Raw genomic sequence first — 25,100 nt, 5'->3', positions numbered from 1 at the left:
GGATAAGAATCTATGGGTTTGCAGGATAAAGTATTTAAACTCAGAATGACATTTAGGAGGCGTATGTATAATTATCTTTGTTTCACCTGTCACTTGTTTTCATAGATAAACACAAATTGGTTGCATTTCAGGGATATACTTATAAATAATAATTGTTTTAAAATTACTTTGTACGTTTATATCCTAAGTTGGTTACAGAACTCAACTTTTTTGAGCTGCAGTTAAGGTTCATGGTACATAAGAAGGTAAGCTTCCAAGTTGAACAGAAAAGAAAGCCTTCCAGTGATTGATGGTTAATACAACCAGTGGTATTTTATATCCTTAGGGTTAACTTTGCTGACTTAATTAAGGGTAGCAGTTCAGCAAACAGTTTAGAACAGGCAAATTTTGGTTATGTTTCTCAAAAAGATATATAGAACAGTGTGGTCCAAAATAATAATTGAATAAAGTATCCACAATAGGATTTGTTCGTTCGTTCCTTCCTTCCTTCCAAGTATCCACAATAGGATTTGTTCCTTCCTTCCTTCCTTCCTTCCTTCCTTCCTTCCTTCCTTCCTTCCTTCCTTCCTCCCTTCCTCCCTTCCTCCCTTCCTCCCTTCCTCCCTCCCTCCCTCCCTCTCTCCCTCTCTCCCTCTCTTCCTCTCTTCCTCCCTCCCTCCCTCTCTTCCTCTCTTCCTCCCTCCCTCCCTCTCTTCCTCTCTCCCTCTCTCCCTCCCTCTGAATCTGGAGATTGAACCCAAGACCAAGTACAATCTAGGCAAGTGCTTTGCCACTGAGTTACATCTTCAGCCCTTTTTATTTTGGACATGGTCTTGCTAAGTTGCCCAGGCTGGAGTTGAATTTGTGATCCTCCTGCCTCAATTTTCTGAGTTGCTGGTATTATGGGCACATACCACCACACCTGGCTATTTCTATTTTTTTTTTTTTTAGTTAAAATGTAATTGTACATATGTATAGGGTACAGTGTGATATTTCAACATGTATATAGAGTATGTACTAATAAAATCATGAGAATTCTGAATAGTTCCACAGTTTATGGTGGGCCAGAAATGTTAGCACTTCAGAGCATGCTTACATTTAGTACAAAGGATAAAATTTAGAAAATCATCTGGCTACCCCTGGATATTAAGAGATCAGGATCCAGGCAAAGAGGCTAAGAAAATGGAGGTAAAACATTCATAGGGCTAGATATTATTCTGTATGGTCATGAGTTAGAGAATGAAAGAAGAGAAACAGCTTATTTCAGTCCTTCCATGTTGGAAGGTCAGTCAATTGAGCCTCATATGTTGACCTGCCCTGTTCAGGAGGATAGGCACTAGCCACATGAAGCTGTTGAACACTTGAAATGTGAATGCAAGGAATTTTTTGAGGTTACTGAATTCTAATTAATAAAATTGAAAACAACTTGATCCAATTAATAAAACTTATAGCTATCTTTGGAATCACTTGAGTGAATGAATCTATTTTTTTTCAACTGTAAATTTCATTAAGTATAAATTTAGATCAGGTATTTATGATGAAAATTTGTTGTCCAGATTAAGATGTGCTTTGTGTAAAATATATATTGGATTTAGAAAATCTAATACAAAAAATAAAACATCTCGGTTCTCTGTACTACGTATTGAAATATTAATATTTTGGCTGCATTGATTTAAAATGTAAAATATTATGAAAACTAAACTTACCTATCCTTTTCATTTTTAAATGTGGCTACTAAGAATTTTAAATAATATATGGCTTGTATTATATGTCTGAACAACATCAGTCTAAACCAGGGGTCAACATGGTATGGTCAATTTTATTTTATAAATAATATTTTATTTTGTGAACAAAGTTTTATTAGAATGTAGTCCTGCTTATTTATTCATAGTTTTTTTCTTTTTTAAAAATTTTTATTCTTTTTAGATACATAGGACAGTAGAGTGTATTTTGACATATTATACATTACATGGACTATAACTTCCCATTCTTGTGGTTGTACGTGATGTGGAGTTACATTGGCCATAATGAATGACCAGTATGAACACAGGAAAGTTATGTGTGGTTCATTCTACTGACTTTCCTTTTCCCATCCTCACTTCCCTTCATTCTCCTTTGTCTAATCCAGTGAACTTCTGTTCTTCCCTCTTCACTTTATTGTGTGTTCTCTGCCTATCAGAGAGAACATTTGGCCTCTGGTTTTTTGGGATTGGCTTATTTCACTTAGCATGATAGTCTCTAATTCCATCTATTTACTGGAAAATGCCGTAATTTCATTCTTCTCTATGGCAGTAATATTCCATTGTGTATATATACCACATTTTCTTTATCCATTCATCTGTTGTAGGGCACCTTGGTCGATTCCTATGGTTTAGCTATTATGAATTGAGCTGCTATTAACATTGATCTGGCTTCGTCACTATAGTATGCTCATTTTAAGTCCTTTGGGTATATGCCAAGGAGTAGGATAACTGGATCAAATGGTGGTTCCATTCCAAGTTTTCTGAGAAATCTTCACATTGCTTTCCAGAGGCTTGCGCCAATGTATGGTCCTACCAGTAGCATATAAATGTAACTTTTTCCCTCACATCCTTACCAACATTTATTGTTACTTGTATTCTTAATTTTTATTCTGACTGGTATGCGATGAAATCTCAGTGTAGTTTTAATTTGCATTTATTGTTAGAGATGTTGAATATTTTTTCTCATATTTGTTGACTAATTGTATTTCTTCTTGAAGTGCCTCTTTATTTCCTTTGCCCATTTATTGATTGGGTTATCTGCTATTTTGGTGTTAAGTTTTTTGTGTTATACATTAATACTTTATTTGAGGTGCAGGTAGGTAGTAAAGATTTTGTCCCAAATTCTGTTGGCTCTCTTCATATTTTTGATTGTCCTCTATTGTGAAGATTTTTAGTTTGATACCATCCCATTTATTGATTCTTGATTTTATTTCTTGTGTTTTAGGAGTCTTGTTGAGGAATTCGATTCCTAAGCTGACAGGATGGAGCATTGGGCCTACATTTTCTTCCAGTAGGTGCAGGGTTTCTGGTCTAATGCCTAGGTCCTTGATCCACATTAAGTTGAGTTTTGTGCAGGGTGAGAGATAAGGGTTAATGTTATTTTGCTACATATGGATTCCCAGTTTTCCCAGTGCCACTTATTGAATAGGCTATCTTTTCTCCAGTATATGCTTATGGCACCTTTGTCTAATATGAGCTAATAGTATTTATGTGGCTTTTTCTCTATGTCTTCTGTTTTGTACCATTGGTCTTCATGTCTTTTTGGTGCCAATACCATGCCATTTTTATTACTGTAGTATAATTTAAGGTCTGGTATTGTGATTCTCCTGCTTCACTTTTTTTTAAACTATGGATTGCTTTCGCTATTCTGGGTCTCTTATTTTTCCAAATGAATTTCATGACTGCTTTCTCTATTTCTATGAAGAACATCATTGGAATTTTAATAGAAATTGCATTAATCTGTAGAGTGGGGGCTGGGATGTGGCTCGAGCGGTGGTGCGCTCGCCTGGCATGCGTGCGGCCCAGGTTCGATCCTCAGCACCACATACAAACAAAGATGTTGTGTCCGCCGAAAACTAAAAAATAAATAAAAAAAAGAAAATAAAAATCTGTAGAGTGTTTTTGGTAGTATGGCCATTTTGAAAATATTAATTCTGCCTATCCAAGAATACAGGGGATCTTCTATCTTCTAAGGTCTTTAGGCTTCTTCAGTGTTCTGTAGTTTTCATTGTAGAGGACTTTCACCTCTTTTTTGTAAGATTGCTTTCCAAATATTTTTTCCTTTGAGGCTATTGTGAATTGGATAGTTTTCCTAATTTCTTTTTCAGTTGATTTATCATTGGTGTATAGGAATGCAACTGATTTATGGGTGTTAATTTTTTTTAATTTTTATTTTTTATTAGTTGCTCGAGACAATACAATGATCTTGACATATCATACACTTGATTCAAATGGGGTATGAATTCTCATTTTTCCACGTGTACAGATTGCAGGATCACATTGGTTATACAGCCACGTATATATATATACAGCAATACTAGTGTCTGTTGTATTCTGCTGCCCTCCCTATCCCCGCCTCCCTCCCCTCCCGGGTGTTAATTTTATATCCTGCTATTTTGCTGAATTTGTTTATGAGTTTTAGAAGTTTTTTGATGGAGTTTTTGTATCTTCTAAGTATAAAATAATGTCATTAGCAAATAAGGGTAGTTTGAGTTCTTCTTTTACTATTTGTATCCCTTTAATTTCTTTTTTCTGCCTAATTGCCAGAGTGTCAAGGACTTCATTGAATAGAAGTAGTGAAACAGGACATCCTTGTCTTATTCCAGTTTTTAGAGGGAATGCTTTCAATTTTTCTTCATTTAGATTGATGTTGGCCTTTAACATACATAGCTTTTACAATATTGAGGTATGTTACTACTATCCCTAGTTTTTCTAGTGTTTTGAACATGAATGCATGCTAGCTATATTGTGTCAAATGCTTTTTCTGCATCTATTGAGATAATCATGTGATTCTTGTCTTTCAAGTTTATTGATATGCTGAATTATGTTTATTGATTCCTTTGCATTGAACCAGACTTGTATCCTGAGGATAAATCCCGCTTGATCATCTTTTACTCTCTTTTGAACCCCACTCGATCATATTGTACTCTTTATGTTCTTATATGTGATTTGCCAGTATTTTATTAATTTTTGCATCTGTATTAATCAGGGATATTGGTTTGAGGTTTTCTTTCCTTGATGTGTTTTTTCTGGTTTTGATATCAGGGTGATACTAGCTTCATAAAATGAGTTTAGAAGAGTTCCCTCCTTTTCTGTTTCATGGAATAATTTCAGGAGGATTGGTATTAGTTCTTCTTTGAAGATCTGGTAAGAACTTGACTGAGAATCCATCTGATCCTAGTCTTTGTTGGTAGGCCTTTTTTAAAAAAAATTATTTTAATTAGCTATACATGATAGCAGAATGCATTTTGATTCATTGTATGTAATTTCATCACAACTTTTTATTTCTCTGTACACAATGTAGCATTGCACCATATATGCAGTCTTACATGTACCTAGGATAATGATGTCCATCTCATTTCACCATCTTTTCTGCCCCATTGTTGGTAGGCTTTTGATTGTGTCTTCAATTTCCTTGCTTGAAATTGATCTGTTTAAATTTTCTCTGTCCTCCTGCTGCAATTTGGGTTTGTTCTGTGTCTTTAGAAATTTGTCAGTGTCTTCAAGTTTTTCTATTTTATTATAGTATAAATTTTTAAAATAGTTTTATTATCATTTTTATTTCAGTTGTGTCCATTGTGTTATTTCCTTTTTCATCATGAATTTTTATAATTTGAGTTTTTTTCTTTGTTAGTTTGGCTAAGAGTTTATCAATTTTATTTATTTTTTTCATAGAATGAACTTTTTTTTTTTTTGAAAAAAATTTTTTTTTTCAGTTTCATTGAGTTTAGCTCTGATTTTAATTATTTCCTGTCTTCTGCTTTTGGTGTTGATTTGTTCTTCTTTTTCTATGTGTTGGAGGAGTAATGTTAGATTATTTGGTGACTTTATATTCTTTTAATGAATGACTTCAATGCAGTGAACCTTCCTCTTAGAACTTCATAACGTCCTTCATAGTGTCCCAGATATTTTGCTATGTTATGCTGCTATTCTCATTTACCTGTATTTTTTTTTTTTATTTCATCCCTGGATTTCTTCTGCTATCCATTCAACAGTATATTATTTAATATCTGGTTGTTAGAGTAGCTTCTACTTTTTTATTTTATCACTGATTTTTAATTTCATTCCATTATAATCTGATAGAATGCAAGGTATTATCTATATTTTTTGTATTTGCTAAGAGTAGCTTTGTGGTCTAAGATCTGATCTATTTTAGAGAAAGAGCTGTGTGCTGCTAAGAAGAAAATGTATTCAGTCATTGCTGGATGAAATATTCTATATATGTTTGTTAAGTTTAAATTATTAATTTCTTTTGTATGGAGAATGTATTCAGTGGTGAGAGAGGTATGTTAGACACCCAGTATTATTGTGTTATGGTCTGTTTGATTCTTGAAATTGAGAACAGTTTGTTTGATGTATGTAGATGCTCCATTGTTCGGGGCATGAATATTCTTATGTCTTGTTGATGTATAATTCCTTTAAGTAGTATGAAATGTCCTTCTTTGTCCCTTCTGATTAATTTTGGTTTGAAGTCCACTTTATATGATATGAAGATGTAAATCCCTGATTGTTTACAAGATCCATGTGAATGATATGTTTTTTCCTATCCTTTTACTATGAGTCTGTGGATGTCTTTGCCTGTAAGGTGAGTCTCTTGGAGATAGTACATTGTTGAGTCTTTGTTTTTAATTCAATTTGCCTTTATATATATATATATATATATATATATATTTTTTTTTTTTTTTTTTTTAGTTGTCTATGGACCTTTTATTTATTTATATGTGGTGCTGAGAATCGAACCCATACCTCACACATGCTAGGCAAGTGCTCTACCACTGAACCACAACTCCAGCCCTGTCTGTGCCTTTTGATTGATTTGTTTAGGTTATTTACATTCAGTGTTATTATTGAGAAATGATTTTTGTTCCCTGTCATTTTGACTTATTTCTGATTTTTAATTTGAATTAGTTTCGCCTTTGATTGACTATTGGTCTAGTGTAGTTTCTTCCTTTGCTGATTTTCATTTTTCTTTTTCATTTCTTCTTCATGAAGTATCTTATTGAGTATGTTTTGTAGTGAAGGCTTTCTAGTTGTGAATTCTTTTAACTTTTGTTTATCATGGAAGGTTTTTAGTTCATTGGCAATTATGAAGCTTGATTTTGCTGGGTATAATATTCTTGGCTGGCATCCATTTTCTTTCAGAGCTTGATATATATTATTTCAAGACCTCCCAGCTTTGAGGATCTGGGTTGAGAAATCAGCTGAGATCTGGATGTCTTTCCCTTTAAATGTGACCTATTGTTTTTCTCTGTCAGTTTTTAAAATTCAATCCTTATTCTGTATTTAGGCATTTTCATAATAATGTGCCTTAGTTTGGGTCTGTTATAATTTTGTATATTTGGGGTCCTGTAAGCCTTCTCTATTTGATTTTTCCATTTCATTATTTAGGTTTGGGAAATTTTCTAATATTATTTCATTGAAAAGCATGTCCATTCCTTTGGTTTGTATCTCCTAGCCTTCATCTATCTCATTAAACCTTAAGTTTGGTCTTTCCTGATTATCCTATATTTCTTGGAAGTTCTGTTCATGGTCTCTTAACATCTTTTCTCTATGGTAAACTTTATTTTCAAGATTATATATATTGTTCTCATTGCCTGAAACTCTGTCTTTCAAGTAGTCTGTTGGTGATGCATTCCATTGAAATTTTAATTTGGTTTATTAATTCCCTCATTTTGAGGATTTTTTTTTTGCTGATTTCATTTTAGAATCTATCTCTATTGAAGTGAATTTTCACTTTCTGAATTTTCTCTCTGATTTTACTCCTTACATTGTCCTTTATCTAGCAGATTAGTTTATATACATTCTAAACCCTTTCTTTGACATTTCTTCCACTGTAGTGTCAATAGATTCTGTTATTGAAGTTTGTTGGTTTGTTTGGGGCAATTTGTTCCCTTGCTTTTTCATGTTTTTTCTTTGTCTACCCATCTAACAATATGGATCTGAGGCAGTAGTTTCTACCCTATGGACTTATCTGTACCTGAAGATTTCCAGTACCTCACCATTTAGGGGGAGATAAATAATAACAATAGGAGCTGGGGTTGTGGCTCAGTGGTAGAGTGCTTGCCTAACACATGTGAGGCACTAGGTTCAATCCTCAGCACCACATAAAATAAATAAAGTTATATGAAAAATAATAACAACAATCAGTTCAAACAATATATACCATTAAACCAAATAGTTTCTGCAATGACATCTACAATGTTAGTTGTGACAATAAACAGTAAAGACATGATCAGTTATGAGTAAAATTATCAGCGTACAATAAAAACAGTAATTTGTAAAAGGGTTTACAATTTCAAATGTTGAACAGGGAGAGAACGGAATGATGTAGGATTTGATGATTATGAGGGAGAAGGAGAGAAGATAGTAGTAAAAAAATTAAAAGAAGTGAAAGAGAATAGTAGAGATTGGCTGTGAGCAGAAGCAAGAGAGAGAATCAAGGGAAACAGATAAGTGAGACGAAAAATATATAAAGTAAAAAATTTAAAAATTAAAAATAAGAGTACAAAACAAAATTGAACTATAATAGTCAAACATCCTGCTCCTCAAATTATTGATCCATGAAAAACAACTGGCTTCAAAAATGCTAGAAATAAAAAAATAAAGATAAGAATATGTATAAATGTTCATGAATCATTAAGGTCACAAACATTGAAAAGAAAAAAAAATCTTGATGAGAAGTTAAGGAATTATTTCTATTGGAATTCAAAAGATTCCCAGCTTTCTTTCTTAGCAGTGTCAGGGTGGGGTGTCTGCAGTGAGGGAGGTAATCCTGTAGGTGGAACTCCTTTAGGCAGGGTTTAGGTTTAGGAAGGCTCCAGGCTCTTCACTGAATGCCAGTTGGTCTGGAGATTTTAAATCAGTGCATCTCCAAGGCCCTGCACTTGCTAGTCCATGTTGGAAGGCTCTACCCTAGGGATCGCTCCTGGGTTCTACTTGTGTGGTGGAGGAGCTGATTCTTAGTCCACTCCGTCCCCAGTGTACCCCATGTTTCCTGGTCTCACGTTTAGTCTCCAAACTCAATCTTTCCTGTCCCTCTACCAACCCTTTTGAATTCCCAGGCAGGGTGGTCTCTCCCAGCTGGTCTTACAAGCAGCTGGTTTGGACGGGCAGGGGGAGAGCTGGGTGGGTTGCCACAACTAGTGTTCCCCTGTGTAAACCCCTCTCAATGTTTGATTTTCTTCTGATCACTTAGGCACACTTACTGAAGCCCTCTTAATGTGTATAGCCCTCTTAATGTGTATGAGGTCTGGAATTTGTTCTCACAAGTTTTATTCTCACAAGTTGATAATTAGTCTTATTGTGTCATGAATCCTAACAGAGGACAGAAGATTACTGGATCAGAGACAAAAAGACTCTTTTGTAGCATAGCAAGTGTCGTGTATTTTGGGTTTGCCAGGCCTATGTTTCAGATGAAACGTGGGTTAGCCAGGAAATGGGTCCCTTAGCTTCCAGCCCCCAGACCATGGCTGCTAAATGATTCCTTCCTTTGTCTTCCACACCAGCCAGGAAATACACTGCTTCTTTCCTGCACACGGATATTGTGCAATGACTCAGGCCTCTCAAAATGCAGGTTCCATCAATTTCCTTGTCTCTACTTTGCTCGCTGAGGGACCACTCTGGCTGGTGCCTTTGGCTGTGGCAGTGGCTGTGACATTGAGGATTTCTTTCTTATTATAACCAACCATCTGAGTCTTTGATTTGCTTTGAATGTCCAGTATTAAATTCCAGTAAAGTACTTCCCCCGCTTTTTCACCCCCCTTGCTGAGAAGCTGCCTATCTTCTTTATTTGGGTCATGCCATGTAGCAGCCAGAAAAGCAACCTTCTCTATTTTGCCATTTCAAAACCCCCCTGTTTATGTGTTTTCTGTGACTGGTTTTGTGTTTCAGAGTTAGACTTTTGAGTTTTGACAGGAAACTGGCCCACTAAACCTAATACATTTACTGTCTGACCTTTTAAGAAAAAATGAGCTCAACCTGATCTTACCTCTTTGCACAGAAGCCCTTGGATGGGGGCCCAATGGATAAAGAAAGAACTGGTAGCACCTATTCCTTCAGTCTCCAGGGGACCCTTCCTCAAGAAATTCTCATTTGAATATGTGATTGACAGTGGGTATCATGGTATCGACTTGTTGGATTCTGACTTCTGTCAGTCAGAGTTCTAACAAGATGGCAATATCCAATATAATTTGAGGAGAGTTTCATTACAAAGAAATGAATCAGGTAGTGAAAACCATAAGAGATTGTGCTACCTAGTGCTAGCAACAGCAGCAGAGCTGTCATTAACACTAAGCCTTAAAGAATTAGGAGAGACAAAAGATTACTGGACCCAGAAGGAGATACTATTTATAGAGTAGACTACCTTGAGAAGTGCAGCTAGCTTACAAAACTAGCTTAAGATTACCTCATCAAGAGGGAGCAGGAAGAAGCACTCTGACTTCATTCTTCTTCCTTTCTTAGATATGCCAATTGATTGGATTGATTTTTATCCAATTTGATTTTTATTCTCACAGGTTGGTAAATTAGTCTTATTGTGTCGGAAATCCTGACAGAGGACACAGGTTACTGGATCAGAGACAAAGGACTCTTTTATAGCATAGCAAGCAGTGTATCCATCAGCATATTTGCATTAGTTCTCCCTAACACCTTATTAGGGGGTAGGGGGTGGTAATGTGATGGAACCAGATACATGCTGCACATGCTTTGGGTTAGGATAGCAGCTAAGGAACTCTGAGCTTGAGAAATCTGTCACTATGATAATAAACAGTAAGCAGATATGTCCAGAGGGATACATTACCTCATCTTCAGGTTTGCTGACTACAAATACAACCCTGAGAATTGGCCCAGGTAAAGAGCTTAAGTCAAAAAACTTTGCTTTCTCAGCATACACAGGAAGATGTGTAGGAGCAAGAGAGACCCATGAAGAATTGTCTCTTAACAGTGTAATCCATATAGATCAGGATCCCTGGAAGAGCAGGGTGGAGACCAGTAGAGGATGGATTTGGAGTGGCAGATGAAAGAAAACTGACATTTTGGGCTCCTAGCATTAAATTCTTATTTGGATTAGAGTCAAATCAGCAGTTCTAACCTGTGATCAGTACACAATATTCTTATTGTTCTTCCCCCACCATACTTTTCATCAGAAGGAAGGACCTACTTCCATAGGACAATCTTCTTTAGGGTTACAGTATTAGAAATTAGGTCTCATTGATAATTTACTCCTAAGTTCAACTCACTAGAAGAGAATTCTCCTTCCCTCTTGTTCTTTAGTTTACTAACCTGTAATGCTATCTAGAAAGGAACATTTTTTGTTTTTTTTCGTGTGGTAAAGTAGGGGTTTTTGCTCTGTTATCTTAATGCTCAGTGATATTCTTCTCTCTTTTTTTTTTTCTAGAGCTAGAGAGAGAATTTTAATATTTATTTTTTAGTTATTGGCGGACACAACATCTTTGTATGTGGTGCTGAGGATCAAACCCGGGCCGCACACATGCCAGGCGAGCGCACCACCGCTTGAGCCACATCCCCAGCCCTGATATTCTTCTCTTTTACCTCTCTTCCCAACTGAGATAATCATAAATAGAATTTTAAGGAATCTATTTCAGCATGTTAACTAGTAGCTATCATTTTAATTTTAACATATTCCATCTTGCTGGTTTTTTGGGTTTTTTTTTGTTAACTGTCTTCTGGGGCACAGCCTTCTTATGTACTTTCTGTCTGGGACCTACTTGATTTTTGAATGTCTGTGGAGTCGAGTAAACCTATTCAATGCATTCTGGTGAAAGAGGCAGAGAGACAGTTTGAGAAATGTATTGAGCTTATATGAAGTGTTTCTGACATTTAAATTTTTTTTTTTTTTTTTTTTCTCGAGAGAGGACCTTGCTGTGTAACCCAGGCTGGCCTTGATCTCAAGATCCTACTGTCTTAGCCTTCCAGTTAGCTAAGACTAAAGGCCTATACCATTGCACCTGGCCAAAAAAGTTTCACTTAAATAAACAACTTTTTAGATTTGATAACTGTTGAATGCTTTCGTGATTATGCTTTTAATAACATACAGATGCTTTTTGACCTATGGTGGTGGTATATTTTCCATAAATCCAGTGTAAATTTAAAATATTATAACTTAAAGAAAAATGCCTAGCCTACCGAACATCATAGCTTAGCAACACAATTCATTGAAAAATATGTTTAACCTCATGATTGCGTGGCTGCCGGGAGCTATAGCTGTTTGGTGCTGTTGCCTAGCATCATAAGAGAATATGGTACAACCTAGAAAAGATAAACATTCACAATCTGAAGTATGGTTTCTACTGAATGCATCTTGCTTTATAGCATTGTAAGATAAAAAAATAAAATCGTAAATTGAGCCATCATAAGCTGGGGGCCATCTGCTCTCTCTTTGAGAAATAAACCACACAGGCAGAATCTTTTGAGCAGTGATTGCCCTATCAAGACCAGATGTTCTTTTGTATTTCAAATTATAATAGGTATCCAGTTGCTTTTAACTGCACTAGATGCTCTTTATTTGGGTGGCAAGACTGACTTGCCTGTGCTTATATATCCAAGCAAAGGCCACCACTTGTACAACACCTAGAATTCATGGACTGAAAAGGTTTCATGGACTGAATAAATGAATGCCTTCCTCATGAGTTCTAATCATTAATTAAACATTGTCATCCTGATCTGTTAGGTAAAGTTTTCATGGAAGGTGCTTTGGTGTCATTAAGAAAAGCAAGAACATATACTTATTTGTGTTTATATAGTAATAAACCCATTTTATTGCTTTGTTTTTAAAATTAAATTGTACAATAATAATTCAAATGTAATATTTCTTTTAAATCCATTTGTGGTTTCTAACTTGTCCTGGATTATTTGCTTTAAGACTTTATACCAAATGTACAAATATTCACCATTATCAATAGAGTTTCATACAAACTGAGTTTTTAGAGGAGCAAAATAAGTCATTTTATTAGAGGACTTTGATTTTTAAGAAGTATGTTTGGAGTTAAAATTTTATGTTGGACGATGACATCTGCTGGCAGAGGCATAATATTGTATGTAGCTCAGCTTGATGAGAGCCTGTAAAATGACCCCTTGAAAAGAAGGAATAAGAGCTATTGCATTTCAAAGTTAAAATATTCTAGATAAGAGTACCTTTCCATTTAATTTATTATAAAAATTATATTTGTAATAAGAAGTAATACTTGCTTTACAGGGATCTATTAACCAGCGCTTTTTTTTTTTTTTTTGGTAACTCATTTGTTCAGATTGTGAATATAACAATTACTGCTTTTGGTTTTAATCACCTCTTGTTCAGTGGTATATTATCATCAAATAGCAATATTTATGGATAATGAAGTATTTACTTAAGAGTTTGCAGCTATCTGATGTTGTAACATTTAATGAATTTTTACTGTGTACTGTACATTCATTTAAGAACTAGGCAAGTGTTTACTTCTTACAACAGTCTTAAAATATTTTTTTAGAGTTTTTTAAAAAATCTTTTTTAGTTGTAGATGGACACAATACTTTTTTTGATTGATTTATTGTTATGTGGTGCTGAGGATCGAACCCGGTGCTTCCTTGTGCTAGGCAGGCACTCTACCACCGGGCCACAACCCCAGCCCTTAAAATACTTTTTTAATTACCATTTTTCTAATGAGGAAGAGGAAGTCAATAAAAGCTAAGCAATTTGCTCAAGGTTACTCAGTAAGTAAACTTTTGAAATTGATATAGGCACTCATTTCTGTTAGGTTCATACAAGAGAGTAGAATTGTTGTGTCATAGATTAAATGTATGTTTGGCTTTGATAGGTACTACCACAGGCTATGTATTTTTCTAAATTTATTTTGTATTCTGATAACCTGTGATCTACCAGAGCACTCTCATTTCTGCTAATATTGTTTTGTGAACATTTGTGGAGGGCATTTTATTAGACAGGTAAGTAGAATTCAGATTTTTATATCAATTTGTTGAGTAGTACTATATAGAAAACTTGTTTTTTATTTATTAGTTTATTAATACCAGGTTTCTATTTTGTATAATCCCTTGGTCCCTTTTCTGTACTAATCTCTCTCTGATTTTCATGGGATTTCTCCCCCTCTTCCTGTTTCTTCTCTAGTTTCCATGTGAGAGAAAACATATGACCCTTGACCATCTGAGTTTGACTTATTTAATAATTAGACATAATGATATATAGTTCCATCCATTTTACTGCAAATGACATAATTTCATTTTTCTTTTATGATTGAATAAAACTCCATTGGGTGTATATACCGCATTTTCTTTATCCATTCGTCCATTGATGGACACCTACACTGATTCCATAGTTTGGCTATTGTGAATTGCAATGATATAAACATGGGTATGCATGTATCATTATAGTATGATGGCTTTAATTCTTTAGGGTGACTATTGAGGAGTGATACAGCTGGCTCATGGTTTCATCTCAAGTCCTTGGGGAAACCTTCATACTGATTTCCATAGTGGCTGTACTAATTTATAATCCCACCAGCAGTGTAAAAGTGTTCCTTTATTTTCCACATCCTTGTCAGCATTTATTATTATTTGTATTCTTGATGATTACCATTCTGACTGGTGTAAGATGTAATCTCAGTGTTATTTGCATTTTCCTAATTGTTAATGATATTGAACGCATTTCATGTATTGACCATTTTATTTTTTTATTGAGAAGCATCTATTTAGTTCATTTGCCCATTTATTAATTGGGTTATTTGATTTTATTGGTGCAAAAGTTTTTTGAGTTCTTTACATATTCTAGATGTTAATCTTCTGTCAGAAGTGTAGCTAACAAAGATTTTCTCCCATTCTGTAGGTTCTCTCTTCTTATTCCTAATTGTTTCCTTTGCTGTGCAGAAGGTTTTGAATTTGATGCCATCCCATTTATTAACCTTTGGCATTATTTCCTGAACTTTAGAGGTCCTATTGAGAAAGTTGTTGCCTGTTCCTAGATATTGAAGTGTTGACCCTGTGTTTTCTTCTAGGAGTTGCATAGTTTCTGTTCTAATTCCTAGATCTTTTCATCCATTTTGAGTTAATTTTTGTGCAGGGTTAGAGATAAGGGTGTATTCTTCTACATAGGGATAACCAGTTTTCCCAGCACCATTTGTTTAAAAGATCATATGTTTAAAAATACTCCTATGTATGGCACTTTTGTCAAGGATCAGATAACTGTTTCTATGTAGTTTTGTCCCTGTGTTTTCTATTGTACCATTGGTCTCTGCGTTTGTTTTTATGTCAGTACCATGCATGTTACTATAGCTCTGTAGTATATTTCAAAGTCAGGTATTGTGATGCCTTCTGCACTGTTTTTTGTTTGTTTGTTTGTTTGTTGTTGTTGTTGTTGTTTTTTGGCTTAGAGTTGCTTTGGCTATTCTGGGTCCTTTATTCTTCCAATTGAGTTTTAAGACTGTTTTTCTAGTTCAGTGAAGAATGTCATTGGTATTTTGATGGGGATTGCATTGAATATGTATATTCTTTTTGGTAGTATGGCCACTTAATAGTATTATTTCTGCCTGTCCATGAGAATTGAAGGTCTTTCCATTTTCTGAGTTCTTCAATTTCTTTCTTTCTTTTTTTAAAAAATATTTTTAGTTGTAGATGTACACAATACCTTTATTTTTATATGTTGCTGAGTATTGAACCTAGTACCTCACATGTGCAAGGCAAGCGCTGTACCAGTGAGCTACAGCCCCAGCCCCTTTTTCAATTTCTTTCTTCAGTTTTCTGTAGTTTTCTTTGTAGAGGTCTTTCACTTCCTTGTTTAGATTTATTTCTAGGTATTTTATTTTCTTTGAGGCTATTGTGAATGGAATTGTCTTCCTGATTTCTTTCTCAGATTCATTGTTGATGTATAGAAAACTAATTGATTTTTGTATGTTGATTTTGTAACCTGCTACTTTGCCAAATTTATTAGCCTAACAGTCTTTTAGTGGAGGTTTTTGGACCTTCTAAGTATAGGATCACATTACAAACAGTGATAATTTTACTTTTCTTTCCTATTTTTATCCCTTTTATTTCTTTCTCTTGCCTAATTGCTGTCGCTTGAATTTCTAGCACTATATTAAATAGGAGTGGTTAAGAGTAGACATCCTTGTCTTGTCCCAGATCTTGAAGGAAATACTTTCAGTTTTTCCCCATTTACTATGAATTTGGCTTGGTTTTTTTCATATATAGCCTTTATAATGTTGAGGTAGGTTCTTTCTATCTCTTTTCTTCAGTGTTTTTATTATAATGGATGCTAAATTTTGTCGAAGGCATTATCTGCATCTATTGAGATGACTGTGATTTTTGTCTTTCTATTTATGTGTTAAATTACATTTATTGATTTACATATATTAGACCATCCTTGCATATCTGGAACAAAACCAACTTTGGACCTGGTGTACATTCTTCTCATGTTATTTTATTAAGAATTTTTTATCTAAGTTCTTCAGGGATATTGGGTTGTTGTTTTATTTCTTTGATGTGTCCTTATCTGGTTTTGTTATGAGTGTGATACTGGCTTCCTAGAATGTATTTTTGGTAGTGTTTTATCTTATGGAATAATTTGAAGAGTATTGACATTAGTTCTTCTTTAAAGGTTTGTTTGGTAGAATTCATCTGAGAATCCATCTGGTCCTGGGGTTTTCTTTGTTGGAAGCTTTTTATTATTGCTTCTATCTCAATACAGGTTATTGGACTGTTTAGGTTTTCCATTTATTTCCTCTTGATTCAGTTTTCTAGATCATATTTGTCTAGAAATGTATCCATTTCTTCTAAGTTTTCCTATTTATTGAAGTGTAAGTTTTCAAAATCGTCTCTAATGATCCTCTGTATTTCTGTGATGCCTTTTTAAAAAAATCTCTAATTATATTAAAATGGATTTTCTCTCTTTTTTTTCAGTTAATTTTAAGGGCTTATAAATCTCATTTTTTCCCCCAGAACCAATTCTTCCCTTTCATTGATCCTTTGAATTTTTTTTCACTCTCAATTTCATTGATATCAGCTCCGATCTTTTATTATTTTCTTCTTTCTAATGGTTTGGAATTAGTTTGTTCTTTTTCAAGGGCCTTGAGATGCCTCATTAGGTTGTTTATTTGGGATCTTTCTGATTTTCTTATGTAAGTACTTACTCATAGCTATAAATTTTTGTCTTAGAACTCCCTTCATAGTGTCCTAGAGGTTCTGGTATGTTGTATCACTATTCTTGTTTGAGTCTAAGAATTTTTAAATTTCTCCCCTGATTTCGTCTATCACCCATTCATCATTGAAAAATGTATTGCTCAGGATGCTGCAGTTGTGACTCAGTGTGAGCACTTACCTAGCATGTGTGAGGCACTGAGTTTGATCCTCAGCACCACATTTAAAAATAAATAAATAAAATAAAGATATTTAAAAAGGGGTTGGAGATATGGCTCAGTGATTAAGTGTCCCTAGTACCAAAAAAGAAAAAAAAAATTTAAAAAAAAGTATATTGTTCAATTTCCATGTTTTCAATCTCCATGTGTTTATATAACTTCTGTAGGGTCTTATCATGTTGGTTTCTAATTTCATTCCATTTTGATCTGATAAGATACAAGGAATTAACATCTTTTTTTTTTTTGCATTTGCTAAATGTTGTTTTTGGCGTATAAGTTCACTCTTACTGATTGATCTCAAAACTCCTAAGTTTTTAATTGTTAAAGCATCAGGATTATTATATTCTGTCTTTTTTATTCCCTTTTCCCCTGAGAATATAAACTGGACTAGGAACTAAGTGAAGGATTTTAGAATACAATACCCTTAAGACAGATATTATAATTGAAGGAGAGGTTTTACAAAGAGCATTTAGTGGGGACTATTAAAGAATTAGCATAAATTTTTGACTGGAAAAAGCTTAATTCACCACTTTCAAAAATAATTCAGGTGTTTTTCTTTAGGGAATAATAGTGCTAAAGCCCTTCTGTAAAATGTGTGATGAATTGAACTACTTTTGAAAGTCCTTTTTTCCCCTAAGATGTTATGGTAAATGTTTTTGAGGAATCATATTACAAGAACTTTTTTCCTTCTTCCATTAGTATCTTCAGATAATAAAAAGCAGATACTTAATGAAGCTTCTGCTGGAAGTGAAAGAGACACATCAAGCATAGCACAAGATTGGTCATTACAAGATCATTATAGAATGTATTCACCAATAATATACCAAGCCCTCTGTGAACATGTGCAGACTCAGATGTCAATGATGAGTAACTTGGCTTCGAAGAATTGTTCTAATGGAATTCCTGCTACACCTTGCCATACTGAGTCTGGTTCTGGTTAGTATGAATGATGTTTTTTAAATACTGGATGTAACCTGTGATTAAATTGTTTCATTATTATAAGCAATGCGATATGTGAATGACTTTTCCCTTCTCTTACTTTTTAGAATATCAGGCAACATCACGTTCTAGTTATGGCTGTTCTACCTCTACCCCAGCCTGGTCACCTCAGCGGCTGCCCTGCCCTCCAGTGGTTCATTCTGTGTGTACAGTTTTTATATTACACAAGTGTTAGTTTGCTTATAGAAATTGGCATCTTAGGAGTGAATATTGAATTTTATTAATTCTTAATGTGCTAGTATGTAAAAAACAATTATTTTTTCAAGTTATTTTTTATTAGAAGAGTTTGACCTCTTTTTTTAGAACAATAGCGAGAATGAGGGGAAGAAATCAGTAGAAAAAAGAAATCAACCAATAGCCAATTTTTTTCTGTAATATTTCTGTGAGTATATTTATGCAGGGATCGAACCCAGTACCTCACGCATGCTAGGCAAGCGCTCTACCACTGAGCCACAACCCTGGCCCCTTGAGCTTATTTTCTTACAATGCAATTTCTCAATTTGCAAATGTTTGTTTCGATCCAAAAGTGGACAAATTTTTGCTACCTCTAAAGTATGTAAACAATCTATTTTAGTCATAATCTTATAATGTTCCCATATTGCAAACTAGAATCTTTATTGTAAACTGGAGAAATCCAGCTTGCTTTTAAGCTGAAAATAACAGAAAGTTAGTTTCTAATATTTGAAAGCTATTTTCTAATATTTTTCATTTGAGTTTGTTATAATTAATGCCTCCACTAAGTGAATGCCCACAGTTTTGATGGCTTTTTTTTTCCCCTTGCTTCAGGAAGTTCAAACTGATGATGATAACCAGTCGGCATCACAAAGTAAAATAATCTCTGTGAACCATTCTGATGGCCCAAGGAATTCATTTAATATCGGTCCTGGAGTTCCATGTGGCTTGCCCCAAACTGACAAAGCGGCTATTCCAACATTTCAGCAGCCAAGTCTTGCTAATTGGATTCTGACACAACAAGGAGTTCCTAAGGAAGCAGACCTACTAAAGTGTTTTCAAACACATATGTCTCTGTTTCAATCTCATGAAAAGGAAACTCTTCCGGACAGTCAGACACACCGAAGCTCCACTCAATCACAGCTAGCTTTCTTGGCCACTAATGAAGAAAGATGTGCCAGAGAACAAATTGGAGAGGCCACAAATGAAGGAAAGTATTTAAACATACATGTGCAAGATACAAAAACAGTCAAGGATGTACAGAAGGCAAAAAATGTGAACCAGACTGCTGACAAAGTTAGAACTATAAAATATTTGTTGAGAGAACTCAAGGCTCTGGTAGCAGAACAAGGTAGATGAGTACTTTCTTCATACTACATACTTATTACCATTCCTATTGTGTATAGTATGGTATTATGCTAAATAGCTGCGTCATTGTCTAGCTATGATTCAAATTTAGAATAATTTCCCTGAAGTTTGTGGTGTTTTTCATGGAACTATGTCTTGAACTAATAAGGAAATTTCTGTGGTATTCTTATTTTTTTTAGGTTTTGATCTCTTCTTTCCTATGAATTTGAAACATGTTGTGAAATAGTAAGCATTCAAAGTTTTGCTTGCAAGTGTGTATTTATTCCATTTGATCCAAATGGATCCTGAAAAGATTCAATTAAAGAGAATTTGTAGAGATAAAATTAGAGTGGTTAGAAGACCCTTTAAAATGATTAACTCCATGGAGTAGATTGCTTAATTTTCCTATTTAAAAAAGACACAGAGATTTCCTTCCCATTATTTCTTTAATAACTATAATATTGTTCATCAAATTGCACTTTGAGAAGTAACCCAAACCTCTTTTCAGTTTGGTTTTAGGATTTTTCTCTTAAAAATAATGTCTTTGAGCCAGGGTGTATTTAATTTTTATATATATATATATATCCCCTCCCCCCCAAAGTAAGGCTTTGCTTTGAATGAGTTACAAATTTGTCATCATGAAAAACATGGTAATTGATTATGGAAGTAATGACTGAATATATAACATTTGCAGACAGACATACTCATAATCATAAAATACTGCAGGAACAGCCACATATTTAGCAAATTAAAATTGCTGTGTTTTCAGACCATCAAATTATTACTCTTCTCCTAACCAAATACTTAATCATAATAATGATAATAATAGTGATATTACTTATCACTCTTTTACACTTACTCTGTGCCTTGGCTATATTTTTCATGAATCACTTCATTTAATCTTCACAGCAACCCTGTGAAGTTCCATCATTTCCCCATTTTACAGATGAGTATATTGAGGCTTGGAGAACAGCATCTCATTTAATCTTCTGAACTACCCAGTGAGGTATTGTTATTACTTCCATTTAACCATGAAGATACCCAGGCTTCAAGAGTTAGTAATTTAGATGCAGGTCAAAGGATACAAAATTTCAGATAGGAGGAATAAGTTCAAGAGATCTATTGTACAACATGGTGAATATAGTTAATAAAAATGTATTGCGTTCTTTAATATTGCCAAGAGAATTCTAGTGTTCTCATTTCAAAAAATAAGTATATGAAGTAAAGCTACCCATTCCACAATGTATACATATTTTAAAACATGTTGTATGTGATAAATATATGCTTATTGGTCAATTTAAATGCATTAATCTTTTTAAAAGATTAATTTAGTTTTTAAAAAAGAGTCAAGTGATTTGACTAAGGCTATAATCTAGGAAGGCATAAGACCCCAGTCTGTCCCTTGAAAATTCATAAGCAAATACAGTCAGTCTATAGTGACTATAGAAGATGGCTCAGTGATTAGATATAGTTGTTTACTATGTACAAGTATTTTTCATTAGGATGTTAAAATGCTTGTGGAGTTGAATAAGTTTTTGTAATTTGAATATACTTTCAACCTATTGAATGTTTTGAAATTGGTTAATAGGTAATTTTAAATATTCCCAGTCCACAGAAAATTTGAGAATTAAGAATCAAAAATAAAAAGGACAAAAGAGCTAATGTACCTGTATCTCTTTGCTACTTCTTAAAATATTTACTATGCACAATTAATAACCAAAATGTTAAAATTGTGGCTGGCTGTATTAAATCTATTTTATAAAATCAAATAATGAAACTTAGCAAGCCATCCCTCAGTATTTGCAAAATGAGTCACCTAAAGTAAATTAATTTTTATAACAGGATCAGTTAATTTTTATAACATGAATTTTTTCATGTTTGTACTGTATTCAATTTTAGGAAACCCTATAGCACTCAGAAGTCCACTATAGACTTTGATAAGTGTGAATTAGGAGATAATGTGTAAACTACTGTCCTCCTTGGCTCAAATGAAAAAATATAAGCTATTGATTTAAGATTAACCTTTAATTTACTAGATTTAATTTCTTTAGAATTTTTCTAAGTAAGTAGGAAAGAGGAAAATGGGATTTGTATATAAATTCATAAATAACTGAATTAAAATGTATTTATAGCCAAGTATGAACATACCTATAAAGATTTTCTTTTATAGTTATATGTACCAAAGGGCTTATCCAAAATCAGTTTAAAATATTGATTTTACTCATTTCTTTTGTCTCTTATAGAGGATTCAGAAATTCAGAGATTGATAACAGAAGTAGAAGCATGTATATGTGGGCTTCCAGCAGTAAGTGGAAACAGAAATATTCAAGTTGAAATAGCACTGGCTATGCAACCATTGAGAAGTGAAAATGCTCAGTTACGAAGGTAATTGCTCTTCGAATATTATTGTGTGTAAGTAATGATGTCCCATAGTTAGAATGAAGGTGCCCAATGGAAAAAACTAGGACTTCATAAGAAAAATTGATTTGCTGTCTTAACTGTATTCCACTTTTTTCCAAAGATTTGTAGGATTTTCAAACTAACTTTTCCATTACTTCTGCCTACTAATACCTATTTTCTTCCACCTTTTTTAAACCTCTGTCACCTGATTTAGTGTATAGACAAGATAATTATTCTACTGTAACATATGTCTAAATCTCAGAGACATAGTACAGAAATGTTTAGTTCTCCCTCACTGCAAGACATCGAGGGTCACTGGAGATCTTTTTCATCTTTTGACTCAGGATCTAGGTTCCTTTTACCTCATGAAACCACAGTGTCAGTGTGTGTTTTCTAGGAAAAAGAGAATATGGATATAGCCATGGGGCATTCTTATATGCCATGGACAACTTAATATTTTGTAGGCTAAAACAAGGTACATGGCTCTTCCTAACATAATGTTCGAGGCACATAATTTTTCCAGACTTCCATATTTTTAGAAAGGAAGGTAGAACCTGATATGAGTAAGTATGTAACCCTATCACATTTTAAACATAGGGGGAAAAATTCATTTAAATTCTTGGATTTATTTTTATTTTTGGCCATCTTAACATTTTGGAATAATTGTTTAAGAAAGATGTAAATCAGGGATCTTATCTCAAAATGTAGAAGAAATCACCCATATATTAATAATATCCTAACTTTGAATCTTTTGGTGATGACCATCAGGGCCAATACTCCAGTATCTATTAATGTACTTCACAGAGAATTAGAGTACATTTACTTCCAGGTGCTTCTGCAACACTATAATGTGAATGTGTCCTGAGTGGTATAGTTGCAGGAGCTTTAATCATTATATAAGATGGGATTTTAGGGACCTGCACAGATTTTTTAAGAAACTGGAAAGCAAAAAAAATAGGATTTTTGGTTGGAGAGTAGCTTAATTTTATTGATTGGATACTAAACAGGCGCGATACCTAGTGAGATTTACTTTCTTATTGTTATTTTTCTAGAAATCTTGTGTGTGTGTATGTAAAATATCTGATGCGTGATAGACTCACCAAGTTTAAATTCTGTCATCAGTCCTGACATAAGGGATTCTATAACAATGTTAATTTTTCAAAACCAAGACTTAATAATAATGGTAATGAACAGCATCTACATTTAGGTCAGGCTATTGTCTTTTTAAAAAATTTTTTTTACTTTTAGTTATACATGGACACAATATTTTTATGTGGTGTTGAGGGTCGAACTCGTGCCTCACAAGTACGAGGCAAGCGCTCTGCCAATGAACCACAACTGCAGCCTGAGGCTATTGTTCTTTATATGTGTCATCTCTAAATCTTCACAGTGTTCTATGAGTAGATATTGCTATTCTCATTTATACATGGGGAAATCAAAGCAAACAGTATGTAATTTGCTCAAGATCACATAGCTAAGAAATGTTGAATTCTTGTTGGAATCAAGACTCAAATCCAAGGCAATTAGGTTTTAGAGAGAAGAATTCTAACTTATTGACTTATATATTGCCTCCACTAGGAAATAGAGATTCATTTACCTATCACTATTTAGGTGTATTATTTGAAACGAAAGAGTCATACTATAACCCAGTCAAAATAAACATGCATATTATTTAAAGCAATGATTATCAAAGGATTGTTTTCTTAAGCATACTGTAAGTTAATCTCAGAATATTATGTATTTTAACACTGTCACCATGGAAATATCAGTGATTCTTATTTATTTTTGTTCCTTAGAGCACTTTATAAATCTACTATTTTGCTAATTTATAAGCTACTCAAGGAAATGAGGCTTCTTATTTTATTGGCTGCCAATTATTTTTAATTTTTTTAAAAAGATATTAAGCTAATTGATGACTAATCTAATTCTTTAGACTTGGTACTAGAGCTTTTTAGGCCTTCTTTCCTTAAAGGGCAATGACTATATAGAATGTTCTTGACACTGTTGTTCACTTGACCTTTTCAAAGATAAAATTACTGAAAAATGAAGAATTGGTCAGATATGTAATTTGTTCCTTTTAGCAGATATGCTCCTTTTAGCAGAATGAGGTTTCAAGTAGCAATGTAGGGATTTTTGTGCTGCTTCATAATCTTTATTTGGAATCATTCATAATTACAAATAAAACTAGAATGTATAAGCTCATTCAGAAATGATTTTCAATCAAAAAAAATTTTTTATGTTTAGACATTTGGGAAACAACATGTTTTTTTGTAGACCGAAGTGACCCCCCCATCCCCTATTCCCAGAACTTTCTCAAAGTTTATTGACATCTTGTGGTTAAAAAAAAAAAAAAAAAAGCATTGTTTCTATGGAATCTTGGCATTTTTTGCATTTTCAATTGGACAGTTTTTATGTGAGGCATGGAACAGTTGTCCAATTTTTAGCTTTCCTGGTCCCCACCCATAAAATGTCTGTAGAGCCCCTTTTATTTTGACCGCTAAAACCCTGGCACATTCCCAAATATCTTGGGTGGGAGCTGGAGGTAGGATATTACTTATAAGTACTGTCACACTAGGAAATGCCTTAATATTTATAAGGCAACTTAGATTTTAAGACCACTTCCTGAATGTAAACTCAAATAGAAGACCACCAGTAGGCTCACACAGAAGAAAATAATGATAGGTGGCATTAAGATTTTCTTGTTTTTATAATTTGACAGATGGTAACATAATTCCTCCAGATGGGAGCTAGTAGAAGAATAATAGATTTGTTTAATTTTTTTTTTTAAATTTCACTTTGTTTTTTTTTATTTAGAAGAGGTAATGGGAGAGCCCATGAGTTAAGATTTAGACTATACTAAATGTGTCATTTAGACCATCTGGAGATATGTATAAGTCTGGAGCACAGTAACAAGATCTAGAATTGAAATGTAGACTTAGAAGTAATTCACTGAACACATTTTTATTGAGCTTTTACTATGGATCTAGTACTTTTATAGATACTGGAGACAACTGTAATAATAGCATGTAATTTGTTATCAGCATATAAATGGTAAATTCACCAAAAAGGTATAGAATGACAACACAGCCAAGAATGAATTGATGGGTGATAATAGCTTAGACTGGAAGACCAGAGCAAGAGAAACCTGTGAAAGAGGCCTGAGAAGGAGCAACAAGGGAAATAGTGGGAAAGCTAAGAGAGTAATGTCATAAAAGCCAGGAAAAGATAAAAAATTATAGGAGAGATCCATATATAAAATAAACTGCTAGAATAAATGATAAAAGAAAACCTTAGTTACCTTGAGTTGGGAAAGATTTTTTAAAAC

General features: G+C 33.8%; 1 protein-coding gene across 1 annotated transcript in view; it reads left to right on the top strand.

The window, feature by feature from the left end:
• Ccdc14 (coiled-coil domain containing 14) overlaps nt 1-25,100 on the top strand; it is a 57,411-nt gene that overhangs the window by 8,460 nt on the left and 23,851 nt on the right. The window contains exons 6-9 of the mRNA XM_026395618.2: nt 17,777-18,013; nt 18,124-18,218; nt 18,863-19,379; nt 21,619-21,760. Coding sequence (XP_026251403.2) covers nt 17,777-18,013; nt 18,124-18,218; nt 18,863-19,379; nt 21,619-21,760 — 991 coding nt within the window. The remainder of the gene's footprint in view (nt 1-17,776; nt 18,014-18,123; nt 18,219-18,862; nt 19,380-21,618; nt 21,761-25,100) is intronic.

Source organism: Urocitellus parryii, chromosome 2 (genome assembly GCF_045843805.1).
Source record: "Urocitellus parryii isolate mUroPar1 chromosome 2, mUroPar1.hap1, whole genome shotgun sequence".
Taxonomy (NCBI): Eukaryota; Metazoa; Chordata; class Mammalia; order Rodentia; family Sciuridae; genus Urocitellus; species Urocitellus parryii.
Note: the sequence above shows the minus strand (reverse complement) of the source record. Positions and strands in the feature narration are given on the sequence as shown.